Below are 20,764 nucleotides of genomic sequence, written 5' to 3'. Positions count from 1 at the left end.
ACAGTTGTAATCGTGTTGATCCATAAACACTAAACCTCCACCTTTGTCTGGTTGCATGACATGCACTTGACAAATATTCAGTAAATTGATGAAATCAAATTAATCCGGAGTGATATTTTTAAGGATGTTACTGATATGATGATTTCTTGTGAACATTCTCCGAAAATCAATTTCACAAGTTTTCTCAAAGAGTGCTAGAGATTCATGCATAGGAGGATTGAAGAGGCTGGACACCCTGAGACCTTGTGTGAGAAGTGAGTTGGCACCCATGAATAATTGTAGATTAAGTTTACGAACGAAAAGTTTTAAATCAATGATACGTTTGACCATACTGCCCCCTCCTTTATCAGGTACAAATGTTAAGCCTTTTGAAAAAAAAGTCCACCATAGCTTTCTCAATATGCAGGGAACTAAAATTATAGATTTTAAAGTCCCCTTCAGAACTGGAAAGGATGTTAGGAGATTCCAAACTCATCTCCTCTTCCTGCTGTAGCATTTCCTGTTCTGGGGCTGTCTCCTGTTGTTGGTAGGTTTGTTCGAATGAAGGGTTTGTGGCCCATTGGGTTCCTGAAAATCCTGGTGGAAATTAACATTCAAAGGTATTTCATGCTGTTGTCCTGAATGTTGGTCTGCCTGAGGTTGTTGATTATTTTTAATTCTTTCACTGCGACGAATAGGTTGTCTGCAATGTCATTATTTGCCATGGCATTGCCATTGGCGTTGTCACTGAGGCCCAAATGGTCCAACTGAGCATTGCTATTATTACTCAGAGGTGAATTTCCCAGCAAGGGGAGGTGGTGGATAAGCACATCTTTTGGAGTAATCGTTGAGGTCTCTCGACAGTTTTTTCTTTTTGACCTCAATAAACTTGCTTAAACTGGCATCTATGCTGGAAAAAATGCGTGCATAAGCTTGTTGAAGCTTAAAACCCTGGCAAGATAGGGGTGGCAGCTTGTTTCACACAAAAATGTTTAAAACATCTAACTGACTTTTCTTCTTTTATATTTGTTTATGAGTAAGACTTTATATGGTTTTATATGTTTTTACATGTATAACACCATAAGGCAAGGCGTACGAGTCTTGCATGATGTATTTACATTTTGGTTTTTTACATTAACATAATGTAACTCAATTTAATAACATAACATAATATATTTCAATGTTACACATTTACACAGTACACATTTTATTTATTATCATTATTTTTTTATTTTTTATATAACAATTGTCTATTTGTAAGCATCATTTACCATCCCAATTGTATTTCTATTTATTTTTTGTCTTGGGTTGGAAATGGTAAACTTTTTAATTAACTTTTTTTAGATGCTTAAGACTATCATTTGGGCAACATGGTTTAATCAATGTTGCTTTAAATGTTTAATGCTGCTTGACATCATGCACTTGGGCTGGCCCAGCCCATTGACTCAGCAAGTTTGTGTTAGGTTTTTAAACTGTGAAGCGAATAGTTTTTACGTGTCTGAAGAAGCTGAAGTACTTTGTTCAGTGAAAGCGCTGAAGTACAATAAACAGTTGGATATTCCATTGCCTGCTCCTTTTCTTTTCTTGTTTCGGTTTTGACATCCAACAATTAAGATTTGACATGGTCTGGCAGGGGCTGTTCCTTAAGCCATGCATGCAATTACATATCCAGTGACTGCTATCCTGCAAGAAGCTTCTAGGGCTTCAAAACCACAGTGCAAGGTGTGTTTAGCTAAGTGACTTGCAGAATGCATTAACTCTTGTAATTCTTTTGATTCTGCCCAAGCAGGAAAGGACGACATTTTTTGTTTAAAGAGTTCCAGGGTATGTTGCTGAAATTTCAGCATATGGAACTGCCAGTTTAGTGCCCTGACAGCAAGAGTAGCTGAGGTGTATACTTTTTTACTCCATCTGTCCAGTGCTCGGGAATCCCTATCTGAGGGGGTGGGATTCTTAGCAGAGGTTGCTTTAATTCCTTTACGCCCTTGAAAAATTACCTCAGGGTCAGCAGTAGGATTTTTAAAAAGAAAAGTGTGTGAGTCAGGGACTCTATAGTACCGGTCTGGTTTTCTGGGTGCAGGAGGGAGGGTGTCAGGAGTCAAGCTGCATTCCAGGAAAAGATCCTCCACAATATCCAGGACTGGGTGGATGGCCATGGGTCTGTGCTGTGGAAGATCTAGGAATTCCCTGAGTCTCTTTTTAGACTGAGGGTAGTCTTGACTCTCCCACTGGAAATGCTCCCTTAAGGTATGCAAGGTTTCCCCAAAGGAAAAAATCCTCTGGGGGAAGAGGCTGAAGGAATGGAATCCTCTGCATCAGAATCCTCATAAGTAGAGAGGGGTTGCATGTCTTCATATTCAGGTGCATCAGATTCATCTGACTCTTGTTCAGACAAAACTACAGGGGATAGATCTCTTTTCCTTTTGGAGGGGGTAGCTTGGCTTCCCTTGATCAGCATGATAAGGTCTTCCACCATTTTATAAGCATTTGAGACTGAGGCAAGGAAGCAGACGCCTGACAGTGGGTCATCGGTTCCTTAGGTGTGGTTCGTACCCTGGGCCTTAGAAAAGTACAGTTTTGTACCTACCATAAATGTAGATGTCCGATAGGCATGCATCTGCAGTCCTTACAAATGGGTTGTCCTATCGTCAGGCAGCCCTTCGGTAGGCCGGATTCCAAAGTCTGGGTCTGGCCTCGGCTGATGTCGCACTTCACCCGACGTCATAGCTGCAGTTATTCGGGTATAAAGGTATCAGCCGACGCCATCTTCCTCAGTGTTTCTTGCCCCAGATGCCAGGTGCCCTCTAGGAAGGCTAAATTTGGATAATTGCAAAAGTTTCCAAATAAGAGAGAGCAAATAAAAATAAACATGTATATACAAACAAATACACCATAATAGATTCCCCCAGCTAGCTATAAGGTGGGTAAATACCCTAGGAGTACCTCAGAGGGGAAGGAGGGTGGGTAATCCTGACTGCAGATGCATGCCTATCGGACATCTACATTTATGGTAGGTACAAAACTGTACTATGTCCTTCAAGGATGCATCTGCAGTCCTTACAAATGGGTAGAATACCATAGCCAAACTGGGGGAGGAGGAGTAATAAGATTATGGTGTACTTAGGATCCCTTGCAAAACAGCAGTGGCAAAACCTGCTCGGGATCTGGAGTATAAGGGTAAATTATAATGCTTGGCAAATGTATGCACGGAGCTCCAAGTAGCAGCCTCTAAAATGTCTTTGGTAGCCACTCCTCGTAAAAAAGCTGTGGTAGTGGCTGTAGCCCTTGTAGAGTGAGGTCTGATGTTTTCTGGAGTTTTCTTCCCATGGTAAGAGTAACAAAATCTAATGCAATTTCCTATCCACTTAGAGATTGTCTGTTTTGAAATTGCTTTTCCTTCCATTCCTGTTGCATATGCTACCAGTAGCTGGTCAGTTTTTCTATTGCTCTTGGTCCTGTCCAGGTAGTAAAGTAATTGTCTATGTACATCCAAGGTATGCAACAGTCTTTCTCCCCTGTTCTGTGGGTTGGGGAAGAATGTTGGTAGGTGGATAGCCTGGTTTAAAGATACGCTGGAGACCACCTTTGGCATAAAAGTAGGATTAGTTCTCATGGACACTCTATCTTGATGGAAGATCAGGAAGGGCTGTACTGCCATTAATGCCTGTAGTTCAGAAACCCTTCTTGCTGAAGTGATTGCAAGCAGGAAAGCAGTTTTCCATGATAAGTACTGTAATTCTGCTGTTGCTGCTGGCTCGAAAGGAGGGAGTGTCAACTTTTCTAGCACAAAGTTCAAGTCCCATGCTGGCAATGGTGGCTTTCTAGGTGGTTTTACATTTTAATTCCTCTCAGAAACTGTCTGAGCAGAGGATGTGAGAAGACTGGAGGATCCAAGTTGTATTCTGCTGAAATAGCTGATGCATGAATCTTAATGGAAGAATAGGACAGGCCATTGTGGAAGAGCTCTGCCAAGTATTCCAGGATGTTAGCTATGTTTACCAGTGACACATTTTCTCCTTTTGCAGTACTCCAAATGAGATACCTTTTCCATTTTGCTGAATAATTTTTTCTTGTTGAGGGTCTGCGAGCCTCCAAGATAATGTCTTTAACCCTTTGAGATAAATCTGGGTTATTTGGTCTTATGCAATGTTCCAGGCCGTCAACTGCAGTGTTTTCAGGTTTGGATGCAGGGTTTTGAAGTTGTTCTGTGTTAAAAGTAAGGGAACTAGGGGCAGAGGCCATATTTGTTCCCGAGACATACTCCTCAGTAATGGGTACCAATGTTGCCTTGGCCAGTCTGGAGCTATCAGGATGATCCTTGGATGGTCTTCTTTGATCTTCAATAGCACCTTGTGCATCAAAGGAAGAGGTGGGAATGCATATGCTGTCAGGTTTTTCCAACTGAAAAATAGGGAGTCCACTTTCCAAGCAAGTGGGTGGTACGTCCTCGTGCAGAATTTTTTCAGTTGGTGATTGTGTGGGGATGCAAATAAGTCTATTTCTGGTAGTCCCCATTTCCCTGTAATGGTTTTGAAGATGTCCGGATGCAGCATCCATTCGTGGGCATCCGTGGTAGTTCTGCTTAGGATGTCTGCTAGTATATTTTCTTTTCCTGGCACAAAAATTGCTTGTAACTGAATGTTGAAGCTCAGGGCCACATTCCAGAGGTCCATTGCCATCCGGCAAAGAGGGTATGAATGTGTGCCTCCCTGTTTGTTGATGTACCACATAACTGTGGTGTTGTCCGTCCTTATCAACAGTTGACCCTGTCGAAGAAATGGTCTGAATGTCTGAATTGCCAGTTTTACTGCCAGCATTTCCTTTTGATTTATGTGTAGGTGCAGCTGGTCCTGAGTCCATAAGCCTTGTATGCACTTGTCCAGCATGTGCGGCCCCCAACTGAGGTCTGAGGCGTCCGTTGTGATGGTCTGGCTTGGTTGAGTGCTGTGGAAGGGCAGTCCTTTGTTTGATTGACAGGCCTGAGCCCACCATTGGAATTCTTGCTTCAGGCATGGAATTACTGGAATTTGGGTTTCTAGGCTGTGCTTGTGCTGAGACCATAAATTCCTTAGGTACCACTGTAACTTTCTCATATGTAGTCTGGCATGTGGAATCAATATTATGCAGGATGCCATGTAACCCAGGGCTTGCAGGACTTTTCTTGCTGTTAGCTGGTTCTGCTTCGTTAATGCCATGAAGTAGAGAGGGAGTTGCTCCTGTTTTTCTACTGTTAGGAATGCCATTTGTTTTGATGTGTCCAGCACTGCACCCAAGAAGGTTATCCTTTGGGATGGTATCAGCCTTGACTTTTTTATATTGACTGTGTATCCCAGGGCTTGCAGTAGATGAATGACCCTTTTCAAGTCTTTTGCTAACTTGTTTTTGTTGTCCGCTTGTAACAGGCAGTCGTCCAGGTAAGGGTAGATTTGAATTCCCTGAAGCCTGCAATGAGCAATTACTGATGCCAGGCATTTCGTGAACACTCTGGGCGCAGTAGATAAGCCAAAGGGCAATGCTGAGAATTGATAATGCTCTGATCCTGCAAGAAATCTGAGGTATCTTCTGCAATTTGGTCGTATGGGGACGTGCAGGTATGCCTCCTTGAGATCTAGAGTTACCAGCCAAGACTCCTTGCCCAACATGGGAAGAAGTTGCTGTAGGGTCAGCATTTTGAATTTTGGGACAATGAGGTATGTGTTTAAAGCGGACAGGTCGAGAATAGGTCTCCATTGGTTTTCTTTTCTTGGTACCAGGAAGAGTCTGGAGTAAAATCCTTGCCCTCGTTCCATAGATGGTACCTTTTCTACAGCTCTCATCCTTAGTGAGTTATTTGTTTTAGAGCTTCTGTCCTTTGATTTGGAGGTAGGTTTGGCATTCCTCTCTTCCTTGGTAGAGTATGGAAGTGAAACCTGTAACCTTGGTCTATTGTCTGTAAAATCCATTTGTCTCCTGTGATGTAATGCCAGTTTACTGAAAATACGGCTAGCTTCCCGCCTAAGGGTGCTTCTATTTGTTCCCTGGTTGGCGGTGCCAGAGTCAAGTCACTGTGATTGTCCTGTGGTAGTGGTGGTGGCTGGATCTGTGGCTGCACCTCGCTGGTTGTTAGCCTGCCACTGACGTCCCCTGTAGGCACCTCTGGATTGACCCCTGCCTCTTGAGTGCCTATTCCTGCCTCTCTGAGCTCTGGAGGTGTCTGGAAAGGACCAATTCTTGGAAGGCCAGTTCCTGCTAAACCTTGGAGGTTGGACTTGCAAGAAATCCTTGACTGTCTGGACAGATTTTGCTTTCTCTTCCACCTTCTTCAGCACCTGCTGTGCAGGGGAGCCAAACAAATTGAGTTTATCCATGGGAGCATCTAGGAGCTTTGATTTAACATGGTCTGGTAAGGACTGCTCTTTTAACCATGCATGTCTTCTGATCACTGTACCAGTCATGGCTGATCTAAAGGAAGCCTCCAGTGCATCATAGCCGCGTTTTAAGGAATGATTACTGACCTGCTGAATGTTATGTACCATTTCCTGAACAGCTTTTTGTCTAATGGTTCATCAGAGGACAGTTTTTTAGTTAACTGGTCTAACATAAATTCTTGATACTGAATCATGTGGAATTGACAGTTCAAGGCCCTAGCTGAAAGAGTAGCAGAAGTGTAAACTTTTTTACCCCATCTCTCTAAGGCCCTAGATTCCCTTTCAAAGGGGAGGGGGTTTTTGGCAGAGGTAGCTGCTACAGCCTTAGGTCCCTGGGAGATAGTTTCGGGATCTGCAAATGGAGCCTTATACAAACGATAATGTGTGTCCAGAACCCTGTAGTACCTATCGGGCTTAGCAGGGGCCGGAGGAAGAGAATCAGGAGCAGTACAAGCATCATTAAATGCATCATCCACAACAGTAAGTACTGGAGGAATGGCTAAAGGCCTATGCTGTGGCAAATGCAAAAAGGTTCTAAGCCTTTTCCTAGAGTCTGAAAAATCCTGGCCCTGCCATTGAAATTGTTCCCTCATAGCATGCAAGGTTTCCCCAAAGGAAAATTCCTCAGGCGGAGAGGCAGAAGGAATGGACTCTTCAGCATCAGAGTCTTCATAAGGAGAAAAAGGGCCCTCTGGAGGGTTAGAATTATCTGATTCATCAGAGGAGTCATCTGTAGAAACTGGCTCAGGGGGCTCTACTCTAGGCCTCTTCTCTGGTGGTGGGTGAGAGGCCCTGTCTGGGTGTGGTTGGGATCCCCGGAACAAAGAAATGAGATCCTCTGCTAGACTAAGCATTTGTGAACTAGAGCTAGGCCTGTGAGAGGGGGTCTTAGCAGGCACAGTTTTGGTAGATTTTGCTGCTTTAGCCCTGGCAAAGGCCTTAATCGACATGGTTGCAGGTGGCCTAGCAGCTCCACGTGCAGGGGTAGAAATATCCAAAGGGATAGTATCAGATAAATCCTGAGAACCTGCACGCGGGTGGGATTTCAGTAGCAGATTCAACCATGCTGGATGAGGCCTCGGTAGGAGGTAAGCTTTCGGCCGAAGGAAGAACCGTGGACTCGGTTTCAGCCGAAACAGAGACACTCGCGGTTGGCTTAACTGTGGTTTCGGCCGAAACCGCGGACCGAGAGTGTCGGTCCTTTTCCTTGCGCTTTTTAGATATTTGCGTAGTCGGAGTATCCGACAGCATAATGTAAGCAAAAGCGGAGCCGAAAAACTCCTCAGCAAATTTCGACAGACGTCTAAGCGTCCGTCGGTTGAAAGAAGCACAGCCTAGACAAGCTGCTACGTCGTGGTCTGGGCCTAAACAAGGTAAGCAGTAAGAGTGGAAATCTTTATGAGGTATTTGTTTCCCACAAGTTAAACAGTTATTCACTTTTTCTGACATCGGCTGAGGCAAGATAGAGTCCCCAACGGGGTACTTAGCTTTTTAGAAGTCTTCGGTAGTAGTAATCTCTGGTTCTGACCGTCCGGCACTTGCCAACAGCTTCTGCTTCGGGCGCCACGCGGCAAGAAAGACTGAGGAAGATGGCGTCGGCTGATACCTTTATACCCGAATAACTGCAGCTATGACGTCGGGTGAAGTGCGACATCAGTCGAGGCCAGACCCAGACTTTGGAATCCGGCCGACCGAAGGGCTGCCTGACGACAGGACAACCCATTTGTAAGGACTGCAGATGCATCCTTGAAGGACATCTCTGTCGTTTTAGAAAGAATGGTAGTCGTGAAAGAAGACGTCGGTTTGTGTCAAGAATTGGTAGTGCGAAAGACTTCTTCAGAAGCCAGTGCCTGTTCAGCAGCTCCAGACCCATCCAAGGTAGAGATGACCACAGGTTCTTAGTCGAAGAAGAGTTTTGCAGCATGCTGGACTCCAAAAGGGTCTCAGTAGTGGTCTGTGAATCCACAGAAGTGGGCATCCGGGGCTGCGAAAGCACCTCACTGACTAGCTTAACGGAAGCATCGTCGGTAGGTTTGGACCTGCGCGATCTGTCTCTGTCTTTATATTTACTTCTTTTCGGAAGATCTGCTGTTGGACAGCTTACCGAAGCCATATCGGAATTAGAGGATATAACGAAAATATCTGGCTACAATAAGGACCCGACGATGGATACTTCTGGAGTTGAACAAAGCACAGAAGCGACAACGGGGGATGTCGTGGTCTGGGCATAAACAAGTGGCACAGTAAGAATGGAAATCTTGGTGTGCTATTTGCTTTCCACAGGTGAGACGGTTATTAACTTTTTCTGACATCAGTTAGTACAAGAAAAAAAAGAACCCCAATGGGGGTGCTTAGCTTTAGAAGACTTCAACTTCAATTCGGAACACGAAAACTCAGGTAGCGGCTGACCGGCACTCGTGCAAAATGCTTCTGCTTCCGGCTCCACGGCAAGAAAGGCTGATGTAATGGCATCGGCTGCCTTACTTTATACTACTGATGACCTGACGTCAGTCCTCAAGCGACAGCAACCGATGCAGAAATACTGTCTGGTATTCAGGCCGGCCGATGGCTACCCTGGCAGGGATAACCCAAATGTGATGACTGCAACAATGAAACACGTAGATCAGTAAAATCCAAAAATGGCCCACTGCAGAGGGCCTCCAAAGTCTATTCAGTGTCTATTCTGTGTGAATGTAAATTAAAATCTCTTGTATGCATTCCAGCCACATAAATTGGAAGGTTCAAGGTGACTGCTACCATTACGGGGAATCTCTCAGAACGAGAGGATCAACTGCAGAATGCTAGGCAGACAATAAGGGATTACCTTGATAATATGCACAAGCTAAGAAAGATTGATGTTAAGCAACTGTTTTTTAATAAAAAGACTTGAGCACAAAACTTTTAGCACAACAACTCAGGCAACAGAAAGTAGAAAGGTCTGTCGCCAAACTTAGGGAGCCTACAATAAGGAAAGTAATAAGAGATCCTGCAGAGGTATTACAAATATTTTGGAAATTCTGAGAGAGTCTCTAGAAAGCAAAGAAATATGAAAATCAAAAAAAGATACAAATGGAAATGTTTATGAAAAAATTAAATACACCAAGGTTAGAGGTAGATGAGGCTGAATTACTAACAGGATAGAAGGAGATGAGATAAAAATTGCGATGTACAACCAATGTACAGCAAAGTCCCCAGGAATAGAGGGTACGCCTGTGGAAGTTTTGAAGCTAGGAGGAAAAAAACGATAAAGACCTGGAAAGTTTTGTTTAACAGTATCTTAAGAGAAGTACCACCATCTCGGAAGAAAGCAGTGGAAGCTGTAAAACCTAAAGAGGGTAAAGATCCATCAGATCCAGCTTTATACAGGCTCATTTCAATGCTAAACCATGACTGTAAAGTGTTCATGCCCATAATGGGTAAAAGAATGGCAAAAGCAATGCCAGAACTGATAGATATAGATCAATGAGGTTGTGGAGAGGAAGAAAACATCTGACAATATTAAAAGAACACTGATGATTCACAGGGAAGCAGAATGCAAGAAAATACCACCGTTGTTGGTGGGTCTTGATGCAGAGAAAGCATCTGACAGAGTAAGCTTGGATTTTATGAGCAGGGCAATGGAAGTATTTGCATTTCCTGAAAAAAAATATATAGTTGATTAGGAGGATATATGAGGGATCGGAGGCAAAAAATTAAAGTGGGTGGGGTCCACTGATAACTTCTGCTTCAGTAGAAGAAGCAGGCAGGGGTGTCCTCTTTCCCCTCTATTATTTGCATTATATTTGGAACCACTGGCAAAGAAAATAAGGGACTCAGAAATTCAAGAATACAACTGGCATGGTAGTCAAGAAAAGTTGTTTTTTATTTGCAGATGATATTTTATACTTAAAACCAGAAAAAAGACATTACAGTGTTGTGGAACATTTTGAGGCAGTTTTAGATCTTTTCAGGATACAAAATTAATGAAGCTAAATCAGTAAATTATGTACCCACAAGTGAACAGTTCAGGAATACCCATATTTATGGGGGCATGATAAAATGAAGTATTTAGGAGTATAGATTAAAATGATTCTACTGTAGCAGCTAAGGATATGTGGGAAGAGACTAAACAAAAGATAATACAAAAACTGAGAAAATAGAAGATTTTTTATATGGACATGGATAGTAAAATACAAGCACTTAATGTTTTTAGCCCCTTTAGTCTTATACACAGGTCAGGCATATTTTTATCAACCAGAGGAGAAGTTGTGGGTAGCAATTAATAAAGAGCCGACGGATTTTACCTTGGAGGGGAAGATGGAAAGAGTTAAGGGGGATAAGATGATTCTTCCAGTAGAACAGGACGGAATGGGATTACACAATTTGAAGGGGTATTTCAGAGCTACACAGTGAAGACTCCTACACATAGCACAAGTGGAAAGGGATGATGAAACACAGGGGGGAAGCTCAAGAAACAAGGAGAGAATGGGATTTTGGATGAAGGCCTTTAAGGAGAATAACAATAATCATGCAGAATATTACATCCATAAAGAAGCAGAAAGTATTCTAAGAACTAAACCAACATGGGAATGGAAAAAGGAGATTCTGCCGATAGGGATTACTGCAATTAGGGATACAGACATTAGGCAAGAGGGGGCTGGAATGTATTGGAGACAACTGGCAAAAGAACCAAGGTACTGGGAGCAAATAAGCAGAGAGGGAAAGATGACAGAATAAGAAGACGCCAAGAATTTATTTGAACTACAGGTTAGAGATCGCCTTCCCCGTCAGGGATTGATATCACAGTACAGGCAAACGGAAGGAAATGGGGGGGGGGGTCTAAAGGAAAGACCAGCACTGGTAGAGTTTTAACAGAATCTAGAAAAGAAGCTGCCATTAAAGGAATAATTAGTACAGCATATAAAATATTGCATGATAACTATAAAAATCAGTGAGAGGAGGTAAGAAAGGATCGTGAAGAGAGACTGTATAAGCAATTCACAAAAAAACAATGGGTGGATATATGTACATCTCCCAAATATACAACAAAACCTACAAGACTTTGGATTTTTGCCTGGAAATGTTTACATGGGTATTTTTATACCCCAAAAAAGATTCCAGAGAATTTTTCCTTGGACGGACAGTAAATGGTGGAGATGTGAAGGGGAAGAAAGAGGTAATTGGGAATATATTTTCAGGGAGTGCATCGAGTTGGCAGACTTTAAGGATTCTTTGCGGGACGCACTGTCGGAGATGCTGGGTGGGCAGATTTGTCTGAAGGGGTAGATGACTTTTCTGAGCTATGATACAGAATCAGAACTGCCTAGACATGTTAAGGCCTTGCTGTGTCTAATAATGGTGGCTGACAACAAAGCAATTACTAGGATATGGAAATCAAAATCTAAACCAACTATCCTGGAAGTAGTGACTATAGTAAGAGATAAAACAACTGGAACGGAGATCTTTATAAAAGGGTGGGAGCAAACTACACAGGAAAAAATGGGAACTGTGGGAACAATACACACAAGGGAGGAATGAGATTTAAAAGATGGCAAGACTTAAATGAGCCAAGTAATGTTGGAGCAAGAAAAAGTGGGTAGATTACAAGTGATGTATAATGTTTGCAACTGGCAGTGTGTTAGTATGGTTTATGATGTAAAATGATTGCAACTAGGATTGTGTCGGTGTGGTTGTTTTTATTTATATACATATATGACTGCCTATGTAGTAAGTGAAGGTTTAATAAAAATGTCTTCTTTAAAATAAAGAAAGAATTTATTAATTTATGTAATACTGCTTAGGTTATATGATATATAGCAATATATGTGAAGTATGTTCGTTATGTTAATACAGTTTGATTACTTTTATATGAATGTAAATTTGCCTATGTCACAAGTGATTATTCAATAAAGGTGTATGAAAACAAAAAGATGACTGCTATTATTACTGAGCTTCCTGAAATGCGGGGAACTGACTGAAAACAGCAAATTAGCCAATCAGCTTTGCAGGATGCCACCTCTAACAGAAAAAAAGAAAGCAAACCGTTCATAAGCAAGCAAGTGCCAGAAACCTACCACTAGATAAACTACTGAACAGTACAGGAGGGCTCAAAAACCACAGCAAGGGAGAAAATCCATCTGACACCTCAGGTGATGAACAGCATGGGAGTACCAGGAAAAGAGTTTCAGAGTTTTCAAAAAGCACCTAGGATAAGTGTTTAGATCTATATGTCACTGTCAGCAGCTAAAGAAATACACATTTATAAACCACACACACACTCATAACTGAAAGCAGTAATACACATGCTAAAGTGCAAGATCTTGAAAAAATAATTCATAAACCTACCATATCGTGACAGGAATCTACATCTTTCCCGATTCCATGGCTGACCAGTGGAGGCTGGCAGGCACAGTTTATTAAGGATACAAATTCATTCTTATTGTTTTTGGGAAAGTCTTTATAATCAACCTAATAAAAAAAACGATTATTATTACAGCAATAAGAAACAAATGTGATCTTATTTAAAACTTTTTTTAAAAGCAATCTTTCATTTACATTAAACAATAACTAACAAAGACTTTAATCCACAATCAAAGACAAAAAACTAAATCAAATTATATATGAGAATCACAGCAAGCAAAATCCTTAACATAGATGTTCTGGTTGGATAACTTGGCTGGTTCCCGTTTCTCTGCCTTAAATAACCAGTGTTTAAACCAGCTTGTGCTTGTTTGCCCAATGCTGCAGTGAGTTAGGCCTTCTGCCCTTGCTCTGCTGTTTTACAAAAACTGCTGTGAGACTACAAAAAAACAAGTGCTTATTTTCAGCTGTTTTCTGCACTTCTGATTAACTAAAACAATATTTGCTGCATATCTCTCTAAATTGTGCAACTTTTTTTAGGCTTACATACACATGCACACACATTTAAATGTATATAAAACATACACACAAATGTATTTAAAACATACACACAAATGTATAGTGTGTGTATATATAATCTATCTATCTATATATATATATATATATATATATATATATACACACACACACACGTTTATACACATATATATTTATATACACTAACTGCTCATTGCCATTCAAAACCGTGCACAGTGGACAGCCTAACCAATGTGCCCATTGTAAATCGAGCATATAACAAAAGAAAAAAGTCCAGCCGCTGAAGTACCACTGACCAGCCAGACTTTTCTACTGACAAATACAGTGGATATAAAGTGTATACACCCTTGTTAAAATGCCAGGTTTTGTGATATAAAAAAATGAGACCACAATAAATCACTTAAAAACTTATCCCACTATTGTGACCTATAACCTGTATAATTCAATTGAAAAACAAATCTGTTAGGGGAAAAATGTAAAAAAATAAAAAACCTACAATACGCTGGTTGCATAAGTTTGCACACCCTTAAATTAACACTTTGTTGAAGCAGCTTTTGATTTAATTACAGCATTCAGTCTTCTTGGGTACACACCTGCTATCAATTAAAGAGACTGATTAACCCCAAATAAAGTTCAGCTGTCCTAGTAGGATTTTCCTGACATTTACTCAGTTGCCTGCTACAGCAAAAGCCATGGTTCGCAGAGGGCTTGCAAAGCATCAAAGGGATCTCTCATTGTTGAAAGGTATCAGTCAGGAGAAGGGTTCAAAAAAATTTCCACAGCATTAGATATACCATGGAACACAGTGAAGAAAGTCATCAAAAAGTGGAGAAAATATGGGACAATAGTGACATTGCAAAGAAAGTACAGTTGTGTACACTTACCACTTAACATAAATGTAGATGTTCAAGTGTATTCACTCTTGCAGTCATCACATTTGGGTTATCTGCCTGCAAGTAGCCCTCAGCCAGCCTGAATACCACCAGAGTCTTGGGATTTCTGCAATGGATGCTGTCGCTTTTTCCATGATGTCAGGTTGTCAGGGGTATAAAACATGCAGCAGACGCCATTACATCAGTTTTTCTTGCCCCAGATGTCAGGTGCCCCAGAACAGGAAGCAATTACATGGTATGGAACAAAAAGCAAATACACATGACATAAGATATGCCAAACAAAAAAGATAGGTAGAAGTGAAGAGAAGTCAGGGGGGCTGGAGGGAGGGTAACCAGGACTGCAACAGTGAATACACTCGAACATCTACATTTATGGTAAGTGTACACAACTGTACTATGTTCTTCATGTTTCACTGTTGCAGTCATCAGATTTGGGTTGATTCCCAAAGCTAAGAAAAGGGTGGAGGTAGTTAAGAAGCATTTGGGCTGGCAATCAGGCCCTGTAAGACTGATGTGACAAATCCAGCTCTGGATTTAGAAAAGATAGGTAAATGGTAATGCTTGGTGAAAGTGTGTACAGAGCTCCAGGATGCAGCTTCCAGAATGTCCTTGGTAGGGACTCCCTGAGGAATGCTGTAGAGGTTGAAGTAGCCCTAGTGGGATGTGTTCTGATCCCCTGTGGGGTAGGTTCCCATGGTGTTTGTAGCAGGAATGGATACAGTGTGCTATCCATTTAGAAACTGTTTGCTTTGAAATGGCCTTGACCTCTGCCCATGCAGCAAAGCTGAGTAGCAGCTGGTCAGATTTTCTGAAAGGCTTAGCCCTGTCGAGATAGAACCTGAGCTGCCTGTGCACGTCCAGGGAGTGCATGACCTTTTCCCCTTTATTCTGAGGATAAGGGAAAAAAGTTGGCAAATGGATTGGTTTAAAGCCACACTAGATACCACCTTGGGCATGAATGATGAGTTAGTCCTGAGGGAAACCCTGTCCGCATGGAAGATAATGAAGGGTTCCACAGCCACAAGGGCCTGCAATTCAGACACTCTTCTAGCTGAAGTGATGGCTAGAAGCAAAGCTGTTTTCCAAGAGAGGAATTTCAACTCCGCTGAGGCAACAGGTTCAAAGGGTGGAAGCATGAGCTTTTTCCAATACAAAGTTAAGGTCCCAGGCAGGAGTGGGAGCTCTCCTGGGGATGTCTTAAATTTCTGACTCCTCTCAGGAACTGTTTGACCACAGTATGAGAGAAAAGGGGTGGCTCAGTATTATAATGAGCTGAGATGGCAGAGGCATGAATCTTAATGGAAGAGAAGGACAGGCCTTTGTGGAGCATTTCTGTTACGTAATCTAGTATAGGAGGTAAGCTGGGCACAGTTGTGTCCATTCCCTGAGACTGGCTCCAGGAGCAGCATCTTTTCCACTTTTTTGAATAGGCTGTTCTAGTACTAGGCCTCCTTGCCTCAAGAATGACATCCAGCACCTGCTTACTGAGCTGCTGGTGAAGAATTCAGGGGGTGAGCCAGGCTGCTAGGTTCAGGGTCTGTAGCTGAGGGTGCAAAATCTGGCCCTCCTGCTGAGACAGCAGGGAAGGGTTCCGAGACAGATGCCATGGTGGCACTACTGCCAGACTATGCAAAAGAGGATACCAGTGCTGGCGTTGCCAGTCTGGTGCAATCATGATTGTCCTTTGCTTCTCCTGTTTGATCTTTAGTAGAACCTTCGAGAGGAGGGGCAGAGGGGAAAGGCATAGATTGAGAGGCTTTCCCAGGTAAAGGACAGGGCATCCACTTTCCAGGCTTAGCTGTGGGGAGATTTGGTATAATATTTACTCAATTTATAATTCTGAGGGGAAGCAGAGAGGTCCACCTCTGGTGCCCCCTATCTGTTCCACAGAGCCATGGCTAATGTGCAGATTGGGTAGTAATGGGTTCCCCCCTGCTTGTTTAGGTACCACATAACTGTGGTGTTGTCTATCTTTACCAATAGTTGTCCTGGAAGAATAAAGCCTTTGAAGGCTGTCAGAGCATTCTGTACAGCTAACATTTCTATTTGACTGATATGCAGGTGCATTTGCTTTGGGCTCCATTTGCCTTGAATGCATTGTCCAGCCATGTGAGCCCCCATGCATAGTCCGATGCATCTGTTGTTAGGGTTTGGGTGGCAGGGGGTTGAGTGAAAGGGAGTCCCTTGTTGTGGTAGCAGGCCTCTGCCCACCAAAGGAACTCTGTCCTTAGGCAAGGAATGACAGGAATCATTGTTTCCAGGTCCTGAGAATGTTGACACCAGAGACTTTTTAAGTACGGCTGAAGTTTCCTCATATGCAGTCTTGCATATGGAATTAGTAGAATGCAAGAGGCCATGAACCCTAAAGCTTGCAGTATTTTTCTTGCAGATAGCTGGGTTTTGGTGGCCAGTAGACTTGAAGTAGTTTGTCAAATAAATTTGTTTTTCTGGAGTGAAGAATGGCATCTGGGAAGTTGTGTTCCAGCTTACTCCCAGGAATACAATCTGTTGGCTGGGTACTAGATGTGATTTATTTTCGTTGATGGTGTACCCCAGTGAAGTTAGAAGTCTCTTTACAAATGTCAGGTGTTGTAGTAGCAATTCCTGACTGCCCGCCTGAATCAGGCAATCGTCCAAGTATGGGTAAATCTGAATCATTCTCTGCCTGCAATATGCAACGGCTGGAGCTATGCATTTTGTGAATACCATGGGCGCAGTAGATAAGCCAAAGGGAAGTGCAGAGAACTGATGCATACAGCCTGCTCTGAAACGTAGGCATTTCTTGCAAAATTCCCTTATGGGGTTGTGCAGATAAGCTTCTTTTAATTCTAGAGTTGCTAGCCAGGAGTCCTTGGCTAGCATAGGAAGCAGCTGTTGGAGAGTAAGCATTCTGAATTTTGGAACCACCAGAAAGGTGTTCAGAATAGAGAGATCCAGGATAGGAAGCCAAAAATTTTCTTTTCTGGGTACCAGAAACAGTCTGGAATAAAAGCCTTGTCCTCTTTGTTCTGCTGGGTCAGGTTGAATAGCTTTGATACTGAGAAGAGAAAGTACTTTGCCTTGGGGCCTCTGCCCACTGATTTGGGGGGAGGTCTGGCCATCCGCTTGGGGTTGGGAGTGAGTGAAAGTGGAATCTGTATCCCTGGGAAACATTTAAGACCCATCTGTCCTGGGTAATGTACTCCCAGTTTTTTGCATGCAGGGCAAGTTTCCCTCCTAAAGGTGCAAGTACTTGGGCAAGGCTTGGAAGAGTTAAGGATAAAAGTCATTGTGACATTTTACTGCAGGATGGCAGCTTACTGTTTTCCGTTTTAGACGTGGGTGAATTCCATTGCTTAGATCTGTGCATACCCTGAGACTGTAGTTTTGGTGGTCTGCTGCCCCTGGGTTTGGACTGAGAAGGTCTTGGAGGGACTGGAAAAGACCAGTTTTTTGAAGGCCAATGCCTACTGAACCTAGGTGGCTGAACTTGTAAGAAATCTTTAACAGTTTGCATAGATTTAGCTTTTTCCTCCATCCTTTTGAGGACGACTTCAGCTGTATTGCCAAACAGACGCTCTTGGTTTAATGGTACATTAGTAATTTTGCTTTGACATGGTCTGGCAAGTTTTGTTCCTTAAGCCAAGCATGCCTTCTAAGAACAGACCCAGTGACAGCAGCCCTGCAAGATACTTCTAAGGCCTCAAAACCACATTGTGAAGTATGTTTGCCAACTTGGTTAGCAGAATGCATTAACTCTTGTAAATCTTTATGTTCTGCACGATCAAGAATCAATCTTTGCTTAATTAGTTCCATAATATGTTGCTGATAAAAAACTGGCAATTTACAGCCCTGATGGCAAGAGTAGCAGAGTTGTATACCTTCTTACCCCATCTGTCTAAAGCCCTACAATCCCTGTCCGAAGGGGTAGGATTTTTGGCCGTGGTAGCCTTAATGCCTTTAGGTCCCTGGGAAATGGTCTCTTGATCCACAACAGAATTCTTAAAGAGGAATTTGTGGGAGTCAGGTACTCTATAGTACCTGTCAGGTTTCCTGGGAGCTGGAGGCAAAGTATCAGGGGTAAGGCTGGATTCCAAGAAGACATCTACAATTTCCAGAACTGGAGGGATAGCAAGAGGCCTGTGCTGAGGCAAGTTTAACAATTCCCTGAGTCTCTTTTTGGACTGAGAGTAGTCTTGGCTCTCCCAGTAGAAATGCTCTCTAAGGGTATGCAGGATTTCACCAAAAGAAAAATCTTCTGGTGGGAAAGCAGACGGAATGGAATCCTCTGGATCACAATCCTCATAGGTAGATAAGGGTATGTTCTGGTAATCAGAAGGGTCACAGTTTTCAGACCCCTGATCAGAAGAATCAGAAAGAAAATCAGTTCTTCGTCTTTTTGAGGGGGAAGGCTGACTTCCTCTAATTAATGTAATAAGGTCTTCAGCCATTCTAAGCATTTGTTTTTGTGGCAAGCAGGCCTGAGAATGGGCTTTGGTCGTTAGTCTCCTAGGCATAGTGCGAACCTTAGGCCTGAGAAATTCAGTATTTTGTGCGAACCTTAGGCCTGAGAAATTCGGTATTTTTGGTTTAATATGAAAATCGGAAGGCCTGAATACACCCTCAGAAGCCAGTGCCTGCACAGCGGCTCCGGACCCATCCAAGGTAGTCACATCTGCAAGGGTCATAGTCGAAGAAGCATCTCGCGGCATACCAGACTCCAAATGGGTCTCAGTAGAGGCCTGCGAATCTGCAGAAGCGGGTATCGGGCTGCGAAAGCGCCTCACTGAGTACCGGCGGACTGGCGACTAGCTTAACGGTAGCATCGTTGGCAGTTTTGGATGTATGCAATCGGTCTCTGTTTTTATCTTTACGTTTTTTCGGAAGATCGGTAGTCAGATGACTTATTAAAGCCATTTAAGAATACGGAGATAGACAGCGAAAAAATTTAGCGACAAAAGTAGCCCGATGACGAATAGTTCAGGTGTTGAACAAGGCACAAGACCGACAGCGAGGGACGTCGTGGTCTGGGCCTAAACAGGTGATGCAGTAAGAATGAAAATCTCTGCGGTATTTGCTTTCCACAGGCAAGACAATTATTCATTTTTTCTGACAGTGGTTAGAGCAAGAAAAAAGGATCCCCAATGGGGTACTTACCTTTTAGAAGACTTCAGATCTGAAATTCGAAAAACGATAATTTCAGGAGGCGGCTGACCGGCACTTGCAAACAACTTCTGCTTCGAGCACCGCATGGCAAGAAAGACTGATGTAATGGCGTCGGCTGCATGTTTTATACCCCTGATGACCTGACATCATGGAAGAAGTGACAGCATCCAGTGCAGAAATCCCAAGACTCTGGTATTCAGGCCGGCTGAGGGCTACGTGCAGGCAGATAATCCAAATATGATGACTGCAACAGTGAAACACGAAGAACATCTGGACGTCCCTCCAAAATTATTGAAAAGACAAGACAAAAACTGGTCAGGGAGGTTGCCAAGAGACCTACAGCAACACTGAAGGAGCTGCAGGAATTTCTGTCAAGTAATGGTTGTGTACTACATGTGACAGCAATCTCCCATTTTCTCCCTATGTCTGGACTATGGGGTAGGGTTGCAAGATGCCCTCACAATCTTACACAGAAAAACATCCAGGCCCAGCTAAAATTTGCAAATCAATACATCAAGTCTCCCAAAAGCATGTGGGAAAATGTGTTATGGTCTGATGAGACCAAGGTTGAACTTTTTGGACAAAATTCCAAAAGGTAAGTTTGGCGCAAAAACAACACTTTGCATTACCAAAAGAACACCATCCCCACGGTGAAGCATGGTGATGGCGGTACCATGCTTTGGGGTTCCTTTTCTTCAGCTGGAACTGGGGCTTTAGTCAAGGTTGAGGGAATTATGAAAAGCTCCAAATACCAGTCACTTTTGGCCCAAAGCCTTCAGGCGTCTGCTAGAAAGCTGAAGATGAAGAGGAATTTCACCTTTCAACACAACAATGACCCCAAGCATACATCCAAATCAACAAAAGAATGGCTTCTCCAGTAGAAAATTAAAGTTTTAGAATGGCCCAGCCAGAGCCCAGACCTAAATCCAATAGAAAATCTGTGGGGTGACCTGAAGAGGCCTGTGCACAAGAGATGCCCTCACAATCTGACACATTTGGAGCACTTTTGTAAGGAAGAGTTGGCAAATATTGCCAAGTCAAGATGTGCCATGCGGATAAGACTCCTAACCCAAGAAGACTGAATGCTGTAATTAAATCAAAAGGTGCTACAACAGTATTCGTTTAAGGGTGTGCACACTTATGCAACCAGCTTATTGTACATTTTTTATATTTTTACCCTAACAGATTTGTTTGCTTTTCAATTGAATTGTACAGGTTTATAGGTCACATTAAAGGTGGGGAAAAGTTTTGAAATGATTTACTCTGGTCTCGTTTTTTTATATCAGAAAAACCTGGCATTTTAACAGGGGTGTGTACACTTTTTATATCCACTGTACTTGCAGGACAGAGCAGAATACATGAAAAATCAGGTACATTTTGTAAAACAAAAGAAACAGAACCGTACCTGATTTTCCTTGTATTTCTGCACTTTTCCTCCTAAAGTCTCAGCAAACTCTCATACCT

At 42.7% G+C, this 20,764-nt stretch overlaps 1 protein-coding gene across 4 annotated transcripts in view; it reads right to left on the bottom strand.

Annotated features, from left to right (window-relative positions):
• The window catches only part of STAU1 (staufen double-stranded RNA binding protein 1), a 2,205,075-nt gene that overhangs the window by 194,590 nt on the left and 1,989,721 nt on the right, over window positions 1–20,764 (bottom strand). For all 4 annotated transcript variants that reach the window (XM_044089934.1, XM_044089936.1, XM_044089933.1 and 1 more), the window contains one exon: window positions 12,711–12,833. In XM_044089934.1, coding sequence (XP_043945869.1) covers window positions 12,711–12,833 — 123 coding nt within the window. The remainder of the gene's footprint in view (window positions 1–12,710; window positions 12,834–20,764) is intronic.

This window comes from Protopterus annectens, chromosome 12.part0, assembly GCF_019279795.1.
Source record: "Protopterus annectens isolate FY-2018-M chromosome 12.part0, PAN1.0, whole genome shotgun sequence".
In the NCBI taxonomy this organism is placed as follows: domain Eukaryota; kingdom Metazoa; phylum Chordata; order Ceratodontiformes; family Protopteridae; genus Protopterus; species Protopterus annectens.
Note: the sequence above shows the minus strand (reverse complement) of the source record. Positions and strands in the feature narration are given on the sequence as shown.